Source organism: Periplaneta americana, chromosome 13, assembly GCF_040183065.1.
Source record: "Periplaneta americana isolate PAMFEO1 chromosome 13, P.americana_PAMFEO1_priV1, whole genome shotgun sequence".
Classification (NCBI taxonomy): domain Eukaryota; kingdom Metazoa; phylum Arthropoda; class Insecta; order Blattodea; family Blattidae; genus Periplaneta; species Periplaneta americana.
Window position 1 is genome coordinate 36462696 of NC_091129.1, and position 17175 is coordinate 36479870.

General features: G+C 37.4%; 1 protein-coding gene across 3 annotated transcripts in view; it reads left to right on the plus strand.

Moving 5' to 3' along the window:
* LOC138711796 (alpha-tocopherol transfer protein-like) overlaps window positions 1-17175 on the plus strand; it is a 46634-nt gene that overhangs the window by 18904 nt on the left and 10555 nt on the right. For 2 of the 3 annotated variants that reach the window (XM_069843029.1, XM_069843028.1), the window contains exons 5-6: window positions 3845-3955; window positions 16107-16212. In XM_069843029.1, the coding sequence (XP_069699130.1) occupies window positions 3845-3955; window positions 16107-16212 (217 nt within the window). Of the gene's footprint in view, window positions 1-3844; window positions 3956-16106; window positions 16213-16670; window positions 16919-17175 lie in introns of all 3 variants that reach the window. The other variant, XR_011335459.1, reaches the window with a different exon arrangement.

Below are 17175 nucleotides of genomic sequence, written 5' to 3' on the forward strand. Positions count from 1 at the left end.
TCATGTTACTTTGTGTAATCTTCTACTATATCTGCGCTGACAATAACGAACATGTGAATGTACTATCATTTATGCACCATAGCACAGCTAACCTGCTTTCTTCATTCAGTGACCAAACGCTGGCCTGTACTTATCACTATGCACCAATTCATGTAATAGAAAAGGCGATCCGCATTTTCGAGCGCGTAGTGCAATTTGTTTGAAGATCTGAACGATAATATTGAGTTCTACAGTATATTACACGAACTTCAATTGAAGAACTCGCAAGAGTGAAGGAGAACATAATTATGCACTACAAGATATGCAAATATTGATGAGCAATGGAGAGTCTTTATTAATGACTGGTGATTACGAACCGGGCATTATTGGATTCGCGACAACAACAAATTAAAATTTTGCACTTCTACAGGGTGCAACAGAAAGAATGGATAGATTTCAGAGGGCAACAAAATTGTAAGGATTCATCAAATCAAAAATTTATTATTATCAACGGACTCACCAATACATGCAGTTTGTTTATGAAATACAACATCATCCATATGATATCCTTGGCTTTCGATACAGGCATTGAGGCGTTTTCTGAAGTTCGCCATCACTTTCACAGTCATAGCTGGTGGGATTGCCGCGATTTCTTTACGAATCTCCGTCTTCAATTCGTCCAGTGTATGTGGTCGATGTTTATAAGCTTCCACCTTCCAATGGCCCCAAAGAAAGAAGTCGCAGGGCGCGAGATCTGGCGAACGTGCAGGCCAAGAAATGTCGCCATTGTTTGACGCGCGATGTGAGGAGTAGCTGCATCTTGTTGAAACCAAATGTCCTCAGCATCAACAGTAAGCTTGTTCAAACTTGATTGCAGGAAAATTTTTGACGTAACGAGCACCTGTAATGGTTAATGTACGGCCGTCGTCATCCTAAAAAAAAGTAAGGCCCCCAAACACCAAATTCTGCTACAGCACACCAAACCGTAACTCTCTCACTGTGAAGAGATTTCTCGTGCAATTCATTAGTATTGGTTCCTGCCCAGTAACGGAAATTATGTTTATTAACACAGCCGGACGGGTGAAAATGGGCTTCGTCACTGGTCAACAGAACGATGGTAGGAGTCACGTTCGTGATAATACGCCAACAATAATCAACACGGGTCTCCCAATCTCCTGCATTAAGTTGTTGCACAGTTGTCAACTTAAAAATTGTGAAAATTAAGGTCTAAATACAAAATGCGTCTTACCGTAGCCTCGGACAATCTCAGTGCAGTGGCATGTTTGCGGGCTGATCGTTGAGGTGTCCGGACAACCGATTGTCTTACTCTCTCCACGTTTGCAGGTGTACACGCGCTCCGTGGTCGTCCAGGTGATTTATTCTTTAATGTTGAACCTGTAGTACGAAATGAAGCCACTCACTGCAAAATTGTATTCCGACTTGGAATCCTAGCGTGATGTCCGATCTCGAAATGAGTCTTGAATGGCGATCACAGACTCTTCATTTTTTTAAAATGTCTCTGCAATGAACGCACGTCGTACGCCAGACCACTCTTGTTCTCAACTGAAACTGCATTCTCTCGCTGACTTAACAGTCGCGGTCCCGTCCACTCTATCCCTCCCCTTGCTGAGTATCGATAGTTTGAAATCCATCCGTTCTTTCTGACGCACCCTTTATTTTAACTTGATCAATCTCGTCAAATTTAAATATTTTAAAGCACCTTTGAGAATACAAAATTATATGATAACCTGAAGGTTCGAGAACTGGGCTGTGAGAGGAATGCTGCATGATCTCCCAGTCTAAAAGTCAAAAACATTGCACTATTAGACGCTGGTACGGGCGTAGTGAGAACGAAGGCTATATTGAAGAGGACGAATCTCTCTTCTTTGCATTCGACGTCGTCTGACTTCGTGTGTGTTCCTAGAAAGTAAGCTTCATACTTGCTATTCACAATACCTCGACTGTATTCTAAATATCACTCGACTAATGCCCCCAAACAAAACAGTCATTATTTCTTCGTCTGCACATACTTAAATGTTTAATTATGTCCCAGATATGAATGAAAACCTTCACTCAATACACTGTCCCCTGGTTACTGACGTCTCATCACAGTTCACAATCACCTTCGGAAACTCATCCCTCCAACGGAATACAAATTCTTGAACCACTGCATATTCTAGACCTCATTTTTATGTTTCCATTTGTAAGTTGTTTCGGGACAGTCACATCACATTTTCTATAGTTCATAAAATTATGAATAGTTGATATGGTTATTGCAAAGTTCTGCTTCCAAATCCGTTTTATCTTCGATGCCAGTGAAGTAAGCTGTATTGTAGGAAAATATTAAATACTTTTCCGTTCCGAAATTGAAAACAAAAGATTGTAGTATATCTAGCTCTATGCGGCATATAATAGGTTGCGTTTCATTTATGAATCCAATATTTTAATTTATTGGTACGGTATGTGTACACTTGTCAATAATTTTATTTTATTGAATATTTTAATTTTCATATTATTTGTTATGAATTTTCGATCTGTTTATTTACTTACTTATTTATCTATTTATTTTGGTTTATTTACTTCCTCATTAATTTTTATTCTTATTATTATTACTGTTATATTATTATTATTATTATTATTATTATTATTTATTCAGTTTAATGTCACACATTCCATATTACTTGGATGTAAGGAAATATGTTGCAAATCAGAATTTGTAAGATACTTAGATTAGAGTAAGATTGTTAATGTTTCAAAGTCTTACGTACGAAACATTATAAGCTTCTCGTTTACATACTATTGTTCATGCATCTTGTATAAGGATTTTAGTATCACTTTTCCTTCATTTTCAAGGAAGAAGTCCACACCTGTGGAGTAACGGTCAGCGCGTCTGGCTGCGAAACCAGGTGGCCCGGGTTCGAATCCCGGTCGGGAAAAGTTATCTGGTTGAGGTTTATTCCGGAGTTTTCCCTCAACCCAATACGAGCAAATGCTGCGTAACTTACGATGCTGGACCCCGGACTCATTTCACCGGCATTATCACCTTCAATTCATTCAGACGCTAAATAACCTAGATGTTGATACAGCGTCGCAAAATAACCCAATCAAAAAAATAAAAAATCAAGGAAGAATAGGCTCTAAAAGGATATCATGATTTTGCCTTCGGAAACTAGAAACTCAAATGACATACTATGTAGGCGTATATGTAGGCCTACTGTAGATGGAATTTTCCCTGTATGAACTGAATGGAATTGGAATTTAACTGAGGGGGAGCACGGATGGCCCAGCACTGCGACCTATTTAGATCTATTGCGCTAACCCTCGATATGAGTTGAAAGGCACAGATCCTGTAAGCGCACCGTCCTAACCACATGACTCCCTTAACGACCGGTCCCTACAGGCGACAGAATTCATATACCATTCCTGCTTCGCGAAAATTCTCCCAAGACCCCCTTCGGCCCGAGACGAAACTCTTCCCCGACTAGGTCCGCCTCAGATGCCATTGCGGAAGCCATCCAACAATGCAGAACTACATTCCACGGAGGCCGGTCGAGAGGCCGCCGGTAGAATGATCTGAAAAATCAGAAACGGGATGATGAGAAAGGACGATGGGGGAGGAAAGGAAGTGGCGAAAATGAGTGGGGTTCCAATCGCCTGATAAAGTTACCGGATATATTCATCCATAGGAGTGAGGGAAAAACGCCGAAAAAACCTCACCCAAGCAACTCGTCCTCACTGGGAATCGAACATGGAACCGCTGGCTTCGCAGTTAGACACATTAACCCCGTAATTACTAGTATAGTGACTGCTTGCTTACACAACAAATACAAACGACTTGATTTTAATAATGCGTTTTTTTTTCCAGAAAGCGTTTAACAGTCGATTGAAAGCAGTTCACATCATCAATGCGCCTTCTTGTGCTGAAATCCTCATAGCGTTAATAAAAGCTGTTTTAAGCTCCAAACTCACTTCAAGGGTACGTATTTTCTTACTAAATGTGTTATAATTACGATTCCTTAATAAATGCATCGCCTAGGATGCAGTAAAGCCAAATGAACATGAAATTACCAAACAATTGACATATAAGTCATTTTAATTCTCTACTCTTCATATTAGAAATGAGAGAAGCTTGGACTGTACACAAAGATACGTAAATCTTAGTAATATTGAGAAACACAGATTGCTTTTTGTAAAATCCCATTATTAAGTACATAGTTTTCCTTCGTCAAAATCGACGTTGGATTTTAATTAACAAATGAATATATGACATTTCGAAGTAGTGTAAATGATATTCTGAAAGACAACCGCAGAATAAGGAAATCTCATCACAGGTAGAGATAGTAGTATTTAACAACTTATTAAAAATAAAATTTACCATTTTATAGCACTTTTAATGTTATAATTTAGCATTCTGTAGCGTTCTGGGATGGTAATTTTTGTAGAAACTTTTATGGTACCGTAGTGAAAAGGTGCATTTTCTACATTTTTCAGTTTAAGTTGTTTCAAATAATAAGTAAGCAAAGAAACAGACCTGAAATGAATTTGTGAACATTAAGAAGCAGTTCTTAAGGCATGAACCAGCTAAACAAGAGAGATCGTGGCTTCAATATAGTCATTTTTTTTCAACATGTTTCATTGCTTTATTTTAGAGTTCCAAGAACGTAGCCAAGTTATTCTTCTGTGGTTTATAAATTGAAGTTTTCTTTCTGTCATATGTGCTTATTGCTCTTTATAACTTCCTGTAATATGTCTTTTTTCCCAAAGCGAACCTTTTATTACACAATTTTCACGTGAAAATATTGCAATCAGTGGCATAAAAATGCCAACACCTATAATTACCCAACCTTTGTTAATGATGGCTTTATTGCGATTCATCTTATCCTGTTACTAAATCACAATCATCCTCTATCACATACAACTTGTTTGTCAATGAACACTGGATCTAAGGAGATCGAATAGGCATCCAATATCCAATCATCAGCACCGGACATACTGTACTAGTTGAAAACTCGATGTAAGGTTACAGATAGCAAAAATAAGATTATCAGGTACGTCACATTTCTCTGTTATTCCTACTGTAAAAGTTAATGTAGAGGAGTGATCAAAGTATTTGAAAAAATGTAAGAACGTTACGTACAGGTATATCCTGATCCATAAAATATGTCATAAATTGTAATCATGCTCATATTTCGCAGAAGCACATACAATTGGCATTTTGTGCTCAATTTTATATTTTACCGCGGATTAAAGAAATAAAATAATAGGTACATATAACATGCTCTGAAGCATACAATTACTAATTTTGAATGCATTTGGGCACATTTCACTTTTATTGTGATTGCGAAAATCTACTAGCTCTAAACATAGGTTAGGTCTAACTATAATCACTGAACACCAAATTAATTTCAAATAAGTGAGGTAAAAAGAGATTAATTGGATGACATACAAAATTCTAAAATAATTAATTGCTGCATGGCTGCTAAGCTGCAGACAGAAGCACGCAAGAACGCAAAAGAGAGAAAAGAGAATTAGAACGAATAAAGTTATATTTATTGTATCAGATATTATGATTAAATACTTAAGATTTTGTGATTGTGTGATTCACAATTTTAAATGTATTACATATTTCATTTATAACTTTAATACGATTTTATTCACCAATACATCTAATTCGAGCAAGTGAACTAGTCTGATCGGATATGTAAATGATGATAATGCAATAACATTGTGTTCTATATTATAGAAAGAGATTTCCAATATCAGTTAATATTAACATGTCAGCTTATCTTTCTAATAGTAACTAATACATAGTACTATCGTTTAATTGGGTAGTTCCGTAAGAAATAATGTATATCGTGACATAAGAGAAAAGAAGATAGTTCTCTAAGACAGTCGCATTATTATGTTAAGTCAGAATTCCACTGACTCACTCACCCTTACTACAAACATTGGCTTAACTTTGTCAGGGTCAGACCCGGACGAATATTTGCACTTAGGCTTGTTTTGGACCATTGTGTGCAATGATTGTCCAAGTCGGAGAGACTGCACTCGATCCACAGACATATGCATGCATCCATCCATCTCCCTTCAGTTCTGTGTATCCAGCATTTCTTTATTTTATCTCGTTTACGTAAGTTCAGTTTTTTATTCATTTCTGACATAACTTACAAACAGTGTAACTTCCCTGCCAAGGTTAAACTTGAAGCAGTAACTAAATCTATACTATACATGAAATTATATTAACGAGAGAACTATGTCAGATTCACACAGCGTAGAGTTGTAAATCTATCTGAACTGTGGTGCAGCCTACTTCACAAATATTTCTCTGTTCTCGATGTTTTGACCCGTTCTCGAAAGTCTACTACATACCACACCTGTTACCAGAGCCTTTCACTGCTTATTTAGGCCTGTACGTAGACAAGAAATACACTTCGTGGTTTTCTAATGCTGAGGAATTTACATTAAAGTCAATAACTATTTCTCAATTATCAGTACTTACTTGATATGCAATATCAATTTGTAAAAACTCATACTTTTTTCCACTTTATTACAAGTCTCCATAGTTTTCATCGTGATGGAATATATGAAGCTCACAAAAACGAGGAGGCAGAATCCTTTACTCGCAGTGCACAGGGCAACATGTTACTTTCCTATCCGAATAAAGCCACATTTGTAGAATTTTCCAAACTAAAAATTCGTGTCTCGACACAGATTAAGAATACCGGACACTTCATTAAATGGGTAAGCATTTTAATGGATCATCATTGAGAACATTAATATCAAAGGGCTCACCTCCATCATAAGTAAATTAAATTTCTAATATATATATATATATATATATATATATATATATATATATATATATATAAGTGTATTATTTTGTAATAGATATCCCTTGAACACTGAGGCAATTTAAGGTCCACTGTGTGCTACTATACAGAGTGTAAGGGGTATAAGTGCCGTCCTTTTCACAGTCTTCGGGGACGGTCTATTTTTTTAGTTGATTATTTAACGACACTGTATAAACTACGAGGTTATTTAGCGTCGATGAGATTGGTGGTAACGAGATGGTATTTGGCGAGATGAGACCGAGGATTCGCCATAGATTACCTGGTATTCACCTTACGGTTGGGAAAAACCTCGGAAAAAACCCAACCAGGTAATCAGCCCAAGCGAGGATCGAACCTGCGCCCGAGAGCAACTTCAGACCGGCAGGCAAGCGCCTTAACAGACTGAGCCACGCCGGTGGCTGGGGGACGGCCTACAGTATCAAAAAATATTCATACAACATAGGGTCAAAACTTAATAGTTTTTCCAGAAAAAAATTTCTTTCCTTATTTGATTTGTGTTATACTGCTTATATCGTTAGTAAAATTACGAAAACAATTGCATCAGTAGGTATAGTTAGCAAAGAGTTAATATTAGTTTAAATAAATATTTGTGTGTTCTATTAGGTTTTCGTGAAATTAAATTATAATACAGTATAATTATATTTGTTAATAATGTAGCGTGAGAGACGTGGCAACATGTGCAGCAGGATTCATGCTGCTGACAGCAGTCTGCACAGACGTACTGATCAGCTGAGTTTAAGCTCTCTGTCCATAGGTCTCCTGCCGAGCGGATGGCAGTTTTTTTTAACCTATTACAGCCTCTCTTTAAGGATGTAGTCGTCAATCTCCTAAGTTACAAAACTACCAGTTGGTTGTCAGTATGTGAAAATATACATATATTTATTATACAAGTTCACACCTAAAGTTGTCACTGTTTCTAGACCAAAGTCTTTGAACCAAGCAACTTTACCATATATGTTAACACTTCTCCATCACACCACAGATACGAACCGAATCCTGTACTCCTAGACATCACCCAAATGAGTAATAAATACTTGATCATTTCCTTTTCTTGTCAGACAAGACCTTACTTATTCAATCACCCCATGTATAGACTTACACTAAAAGGAACGAAAATAATAGGAACAACGTATGATACACTCATGCAACAGTTCATAACATATATACATATTTTAAAGGTGCAATAATTGTAGTTCTTGACAATTCTGGGAATATCTGCCGCTGCACTTTTGCTCAAAATTTTTTCGTTCTGTTGTTAATATTTTCACAAATTCCTCCATCGTATGGGATGAAGCCGTGAGTTGGTAATGCAAAAAACCTGCGGCAAGCCAAGCTTTTACGAATACCGCATTGTCTGTTGGAGGATCCATTAAAAATAAGGTTTGATGCCGGTCATTCAGTTCTGACATAGGCCATATTTGCTCCAATAGGTTTTTTGCTCCGTCTTAAGTCGTTTTTGCAGTTTCACAATTAGTTATGCGGTGTTTCAATGTGTCTAAGAAACCGCATGTTTTACATGTAGGCGAGTCCGTCAGATGGTGTAGGTGTTTCCTTTCTTCCGTCGGTATAATTTGATTGATATAGCAATAAACTGTTGTCTGCCATGCCGTAGGAATATTGGCCAGATGTATATTGTGCCAGATTTTATGCCAGCGTTGATTCGGAAATTGTTCCACAATACGTGGAGAATGAAGACTGTTCTTCATGATGTATTTATAAATCAGTTTTGTTTGTTGTTTTGTGTCCGATGTAATGAGTCTGGAGGATATGATTCTATTATCTGCCATAAACGTTGTATCGCTTGTGGTAGCGGGGATTTTCTGCTACACAATAGCGGAATGTGTCGTTTCTAGAATTCGTTATCCATGGGATCACTTTCTCCTCGTTGTCCACGTATAATGTTCCGTGTTATCAGTGCTTGACATTTTTCCTTCACTGCTATCAATTGCAGTCCTCCTTTACCTTTCGGCAATACCAGTTGTGCTTCACTTAATTTATAAAAGTAACCTTTTCAAATATAAAAGCTGACTGCTCGTTCAAGACTGTAGAATATTTAATTGGAAGTGGAAGAATTTGTGCTAAGTACCACAGTTTGGACAAACAAAAAATATTAACATGCCACACCCTTTCAAAAAGATTTAGATTTCTGTGTATCTGTTGGAACAGTATCACTCTTGTGAAGGCAGTTGTCTTTGTCCAGTTGATTTCAACCATCTCCTCGAAGGAATTCCAAACTGTCATTCCTAGAATCTTCGCTTGCCGTACAGTAGTGATCTCATTAAAGGTAAGAACGTCAGGCCAGCTACCCAAGGGTATCAAGAAAGACTTCTGTGTGTTCAATTGTGCACAGGAGTTTGCACTGTATGTTTCCAAAATATGTGGCAATGTCACACAATCATCTATATCGCGAAGAAGAAAGAGTACTTCATCTGCGTACACTCGTCAATAATGGATACGTTATTCGTTGTCCCGAATTTAAATTCTGATGTGCCATGTGAATAAGTAGTTCCACACTAAGTGCAAACAGGAACATCGACAACGAACATCCTTGGCGTACGGACGCTTGAATGGGGATTCGTTGCGTAAAGAATCCATTAACTTGAATCCTGGAATGCGCAGTTCTGTATATGTTTTTGATAACGCTAATAATTTTGTCTGGTATGCAGAAACATTCCATGACACGTTGTAAGTACAGATGATTAACCCATCAAACGCCTTATTGAAGTCCACTGAGAGTAATGCTCCCTTATCGTCATGATGTTCTTCAAAATGCAGCACTGTGTCGCGAATTGTGGAAAGATTATGGATCATGGATTTTTGTGGAACACCGCATGTCTGACCAATTTCAAATATATCCCGAAATGCCGGATTCAATCTATTAGCTAGTACCTTCATGAATAGCTTGTAATCTATGTTGAGCAAGGTAATAGGTCGATACTCCGACACTGTAGTTGGGTTAGTCGTTTTCGGAATTAGAGTCACTACACCATCACTGAAACCATCGATAACTGAACCAGTATCTAAAATATAATTCATCAGCTCTATCAAATATTCCTTAATTAAGCGCCAATGGTTCTTGTATACTTGATAGGTTAATCCATCAGGACCAGGCGCAGTGTTCTTGGGCGCACCTTCTAATGCTGAACGAATTTCTTCTTCAGTTATTGGCGACTGGAGATCCTGTTGTTGTTGTAGACTTAGATGTCTGCTCACACTTTTCATAATGTCTTCAGTTTCGTTCTGTGATGTTGGAGACGCAGCATAGAGTGAGGTAAAAAATTCTTCAGCTTCTTTGATGCACTCTTTCGAAGTATTCATAATCTTCCCTTCGGCAGTGCGAAGCTGTTCTATATATTTGGTTCTACTCTTCCGTTTTTCTTTTATCAGGTGGTATAGCGCACAGCGCTCTTCTTCGTGTATCGTCGGTACACGGGCCCTAACCATCACGCCATGCATCAGTTTTTTGTGCATCTCACAGATTTTCAACTTAGTTTCCACGATGTCTTTCCATTTATTTCCCTCCTTTTTGTTGTGTCTCATACAGTTCCGCTAACATCTGGTAGTAAAAATTCCAAGTTTCTCTCATTTCCTGAGCTCGCTGAATCCCTGCAGCATGATAAAAGGATTTCAAACCTGGCTTTATTATTTTCATCAATTTTTCCATTATATTTAATTTTGAATTTCTGAACCTTCTGTTTAAATTTTCGAAATGTTGAACAAATTGGTCTCTGTACTCCTGTATAAACAATAAAGAGTCATTAAATTTTCCAGTAACTTTTCCCATAGAGGGGAAGTTGTGTATCTGTCTGCATGGAAAGACAGACACAATCATGATCCGGAAAAGGTGTAGGTATCACTTGTATTCTGTATACATCTGTTGAATGCGGTCGCGTGATATAAAATCGATCTAATCTGGACGAAACATTATGTCGACAGAAAGTATACTCTACATCATTACCATGAAGGAGTTCCCAAGTATCCATTAACTGTAGTTCTCTTGTTAAATTTTATAATGCTGGCGATGGATTATATTTGCCTGTCTGGTCTTTTGCGTGTAATACACAATTCCAATCTCCACCTATAAGTAATCGATTGTATCGGTGACACGGGTAGAACGGAATTTCTTTACTAATAAAATTTTCTCTCTCCTGACGAAAGTTGGTTCCCGAAGGCAGATGAACGTTTATAAATTGTGTATTATTGAGACTCATGGATATAACTCTGCCGCTAGGATGTGTTTCCACTTGCTCAATATTCATCCCCGCACGATAAATAATTGTAGTACCACGATTGTTCTCACTGGTGTTTGCAAAATATTCATATTGAGGACCCAAAAAATAAAAATTATCATTGTTTACTTCTTACAATAAAAGCACGTCGATATCATTTTGCCTAATGAATGCATTAAGTAACTGTTGTTTGTGCTTCCCTTGTATAGAATTAACATTTAAAGTGGCATATTTGCGTAATATTACCATCGAATAGAAAAGCAAAAAGGCTGTAAGAATAAACAAACAAGACCGCGGACGTACATACATCCTACACATTTAACATGTCCAAGTATGTAATAACCTCAACATTGGTGGTAAAGTTTATATGTCCTTTCTGAGTTGATTTTGCTTAAACACCGTCTTTCTTGTTGCTGTCTTTGAGTAACCGTTGTTTGTGTTTCCATTGTATACAATTGACATTTAAAGTAGCGTATTTGCGTAATATCACCATCGAATAGAAAAACCAGAAGGCTGTAATAATAAACAAACAAGACTGCAGACGTACATACATCCTACACCTTTAACATGTCCAAGTCTGTAATTACGTCAACAATGGTAATAAAGTTTATATGTCGTTTCTGCGTCGATTTTGCTTCATCACCCTCTTTCTTGTTGCTCTCTTTGAGTAACTGTTGTTTGTGTTTCCCTTGTAAACAGTTGACATTTAAGTTAGCGTATTTATGTAATATTACCATCGAATGGAAAAGCCAGAAAGCTGTAGACATAAACAAAAGACCACGGACGTACATACATCCTACACATTTATCATGTCCAAGTCTGTAATAATCTCAACAGGTGTGGTAATGTTTATATGTCTTTTGTGAGTCGATTTTGCTTTAACACCGTCTTTCTTGTTTCTCTCTTTGAGTAACTGTTGTTTGTGTTTCCCTTGCATAAATTGACTTTTAAAATAGCGTATTTGCGTAATATTACTATCGAATGAAGGATCCAGAACCTGTAGACATAAACAATCAAGACCGCGGACGTCCATACATCCTACACATTTAAACATGTCCAAGTCTGTAATAACCTCAACAGTGGTGGTAATGTTTATAAGTTATGTCCTTTATGGGTCGATTTTGCTTCAACACCGTCTTTCTTGTTGTTCTCTTTGAGTAACTGTTGTTTGTGTTTCCCTTGTATAGAATTGACATTTAAAGTAGCGTATTTTCGTAATATTACCATCGAATGGAAAATCTAAAAGCTGTAAACATTAACGAACAAGACCGGAGACATACACACATCCTACACATCTAACATGTATAAATCAGTGATACCCTCGACAGTGGTGGTAGTGTTTATATTCCCTTTCTGAGTCGATTTCCCTTCACCACCCTCTTTCTTGTTGCTCTCTTTGGTACGTCCATATATTGCATATGGATGTGGTCTTGTTGGACTATTCTTTGTTTTACTACTCGGATTTATATGTGGCGAGTTTTTATCTGTGGCTGCATTACTGGGCCCCACTTCTCGACTTCGCAGTCGTGGGTCCCTTGAATTTTCCTGTTGTGTTGTAGGTTTTAGTTTTTTCGATGGAGTTTCCGTTGGTTCTTCTAATTGTGAAGTACCTCGAGTGATGTATCTCCAAACTGCGAGGGTGACTTCGATTCTGGCGGGATTACTGTTGTTTCCATTAACTCCGGAGCTGCATTTCGTCCATCTGTGTTGACCTCCTCTGCTGTTGTATCCTCTGTCCGGTCTGTCTCCAACATAGGATACTCCGTCCTCTCGGTCACTACGTTTGTGACCTCTGCTGTCTCGGAAGAAGTATCTGTGTCGTCCTCCACCGTTGCGTCGCGCTCCACGGGCCGTGTCATCGTCCGCTCTTCTTTTGATGTAGATGGTCCTTGTGAAGATCTCCCCATAACAATATCACTCAATAACATTTTCTGTGACTGAACACTCACTGATAAAGTTGTCTTCCTTCTTGGGCAGTCTTCTTTTTTGTGATAAGGTTCATGGCACACAAAACATAAAATTGGTTGACTAATATATATATTTTGTTTCACTTCCATCTTTAAAGCACGGATAATGTTATTTACAGGAAATGGGAATGCTGTACTACATTGTTCGTTTCTCACTGAATGAATAACACCATACCTAGTCAAAGCTGTCGTTACCATCGAGTTCGGCACCTCGGGAGGAAGGTTAAATACTCTGACTGTTATAGCCGGATAATCAGCTTGACTAATTTTAATTTGTGTTTGTTCATCGTTGCCGTATTTAAACTTTGTTTCACCTTCATGTTTTTGCACTATCTTCTCATACACAGTTGGCGATATCACTTTTAAATACAACGACTTTTCTTGCATGTTCAGCTGCAACATGTCTACTTGATCTGTGTTTATGTTCAGAGTTTGTTGTATCCACACATGTAATTCCATCGCCGTAGGGCGCGGGGCACTTGCTTCAAATTGCACTTTTATCGTGTTGACACGACGTATAGTAACCATGTTCTGTTCAAATTGTTCGTTGCACTGTCTATATGTCACTCGAAAAAAAAACTTATAAAATAAATATATGAACGCAAAAGCACTATATATGTAAGAAATTATATGCCCTGTTGTTTATTATGCGACCAAACGACTCGACACTGTACTCAATCTCCGACGCTCGCGTACACCAGACAACCTTGCTCTGCCATGGTCAAAGCCACACTGTGTCAGTTCAGTACAGATATTTGATAAACAACTTACAATGTCATTCACACTTCAGGAATATCATGATATGATATTAATTTATGGAGAATGTCGTCGTAATTCAAGTGTGTAAAGGAGATTGTACCGTCAATGTTTTCCGCAAAGAAGGTTACCTAATCGGCGAACGCTTGTAACAGTTTCTCAACGAATATTAGAAATGGGAGTTTCTTACCCCTTTTCGAAAATCACACAACCAGAAATTTCTTTAAAAATGATACTGCTTTACGGAAGCGGGAGAGATTAAAATTTTGTATTAGTAAAAAAAAGCTGGTGTGATTCTGTGCAGTAAACCATTATTGTTTATATTTTAGACTTGCAGTAAAAGAATGGAACAATATTGTTAAATAAAACAGAAATTTACCTTAATGTTCTATTAATGAGATTGAAAGTTTCTATTTGCTGCTCGTTTTATGTAAACAACAGTTGTCTTGGTCCGCCCCTGCATTAGAACAGAGCATCTGTTTTGTACCAGTATGTCTGTACCCGCTTGAGCTGTACTGTGTACTTGTAAATCCGCTTCTCCCCATCCAACGTTGCCAAAGGTCCAATAATGTAAACTTTAATAATAATTAGTTAAATAATGCAAATAGAAAAAAATTGTGAGGACATTTTTCTTCCATATGACATGAATAATCATCACTTAAAATAATGACACATATACACCTTGCACCCTGTATACACTCCCCTTACTTACAAATGTCTGTTAGAGAATCCGGAGGTTCATTGCCGCCTTCACATAAGCCGGCCATCGGACCCTATCCTGAGCAAGATTAATCCAGTCTCTACTATCATACTCCAACTCCCTCAAATCCATTTTAATATTGTCCTCCTATTTACGTCTCGGCTTCCCAAAAGGTCTTTTTCCCTCCGGCCTCGCAACTAACACATTTCTGGATTGCTCATCTCAAACGTCTGGAGTTAATGTTCCTAATTGCGTTAGGCGAATAATACAATGGATGGAGTTCTGCGTTGTGTAACTTTCTCCAATAACCTGTAACTTGATCCCTCTTAGCCACAAATATATTCCTAAGCACTTTAGTCTCGAACACTCTTAATCTCTGTTCGTCTCTGAATGTGAGAGTGCAAGTTTCACAACCATACAGAATAACCGGTAATATAGTTTTTTTTATAAATTCTGAAAGCACACTAGATCACATAAGCTTGTCAACCGAGTAATAGCAGAGTTTTCCCATTTTTATTCTGTATTTAATTTCCTTTCGAGTGCCATCTATATTTCTTACTGTTGCGACAAAAAAAAATTGAAATTTTTCACCTCTTCAAGGAATAAACTTCCAGTTTTTATATTTCCATTTCGTACTATATTCCGTTCAGGAGACGTAATCATACACCACGCCACAGAATCAGTCCCATTCCGAGGTATATTTTGGGGTTTCGTAACAATCCCCTTTTATATGATGATAGATTGTTAGCCTTTCGCCTAACCTTGAGGACTCGCCATGCCGTGGTGATAGGGGCCCTCAATACAAAGATTTACATCCTACATTTCTTTTAAAGAGAAATTTCTGCGTTCTTCTATACTTGCCATTGTGTATGTACTGTATCTGTGAATCTTAATCGCGGAAGCAAAAGGCAGAGAGTGTGTTCACAGATAGGGAGAAGTTAGCCAGGTAAACAGCTGACCTATAAGTTTTGTGGAGAGCCAGGATGAATGAATCTGCTCGACACTTAGTATAACTTCACTGCTGAAGTAATTATAAAAATAAATGCTAGCTCCTTATTAAAAATCCTTGGGATTCTATTTAATAAAACTAAAACGAATTGTTTTCACATTAGTGATTGTTCAACTGGTATCTGTAATTGTAGGTACTTTTAAAGTGTCCCTTTTTTCGTCATTGATGTCCATCCTTTTCTCTCAGAATCCTCATCAACTCTGATTCAACTCTTTATTTAACTCGTTTATAGTTCTGCTGATTCGATGTTACATCAATCAGACGGTACCTGATATAACACATAAAATTATGCTTTGTTCGTTATGTGGAATCCTGTAGCATATAATGTTAGTGGTGAGTGTCCTTATGTATAATATGTTAGGTCCTCGTTAAAACTTTTTCCTCAGCCACTCTTCTCTTGAATAATAATTAACTTCTATGTATCTGGACTTCATGTAATGAAGTTAAAATCCTTCCTCCCTAACTAGTTATATTTTAGTTTGATTGATAATTTTCTGTGTGCAGCTTTTGAAGAATTAATTGTCGTTTTTCTTGGCTGTAGTTCCTTAACCACCTTAGAATTAAATAAAACTGATTGCGAATAATACTAAAAGAGATAACGCTTACAATTTCCAGATTCATGTTTATGGAAAAGATCTCACAAACTTCACTAAACAAGTACCGCAAATGTGCCTTCCCGATGATCTGGGTGGGACAGGAGGTTCATTGCAAGAGAACTGGAGTAAGTATTCTACAATCACAAAATCGTCAGAGTAGGCTTACTAAGCAGAGTTGTAGCATGAATGTAGATATACTGAGAAGATCGGATGACATGGTAATAGTATGAATTGATGAGATTTAATAAATGAAATAATTAACTAATTAGAGAATGAAAGAATGTATGAGTAGAAGAGTGGAAAAATGATCAAATAAACGAATGAATGGAATAAAATTAAAATAGAAGTACACAAGAAACCGAAAGAATCCAATTGAGGTCGCAAATAAAACAACAGCCCAAATCGCTTTCTTTAAGAAATTTATATTTCTTCGGATGCTACTCCTGCTAAGGCCGAGTGACCTTCCAACGACAAGAAATAGCCCAAGTCCATGACCTTATACAAGTTTGTGACGTTTTTATCCTACGTTTCCATGTAACAATATCCTAGGCTTACATTTCGGTCTTTGTTTCGTTGTTCGCAGTGCCGACTTGGGATCGTGTGTTGCTGCAAAGTCACTGAGTTGACAAGTTTGCAAATGGAAGGCACTCGCCAGCTGAACGAATTTTCGAGTGATTCTGATAGTAAATTAATTCTGAAAGTGTTAAGCCTACAGAATGAGACAAAGCAAGCGTTAGATAATGAATAAGTGTGGTGAGGAGGAAAACTATACCAAACAATGTCCACCAAGGAGCATTCAGAACAAAATCTTGAGTAAAGAACAATTTGCAGGTTTGACTATTTTCTTTTTTTTTTTTTTTTTTTACAATAACTTTCATTATACTTATCCTCGTCCAAAACCTTTTATCTGTGAAGGATGCAAAGAATCGGACACAAAAATCTGGTTTGGAAACAACACAGGTCTTATCTTGAAAGCAGGAAATTTTTTCATATACGCAGGGGAAACGACCAAGATCACTGGAGTATTTTTATGTTGTTAAGAAATTTCTCTATAATTAATGTTTAGATGTAAGTTAATTTGCTATTTT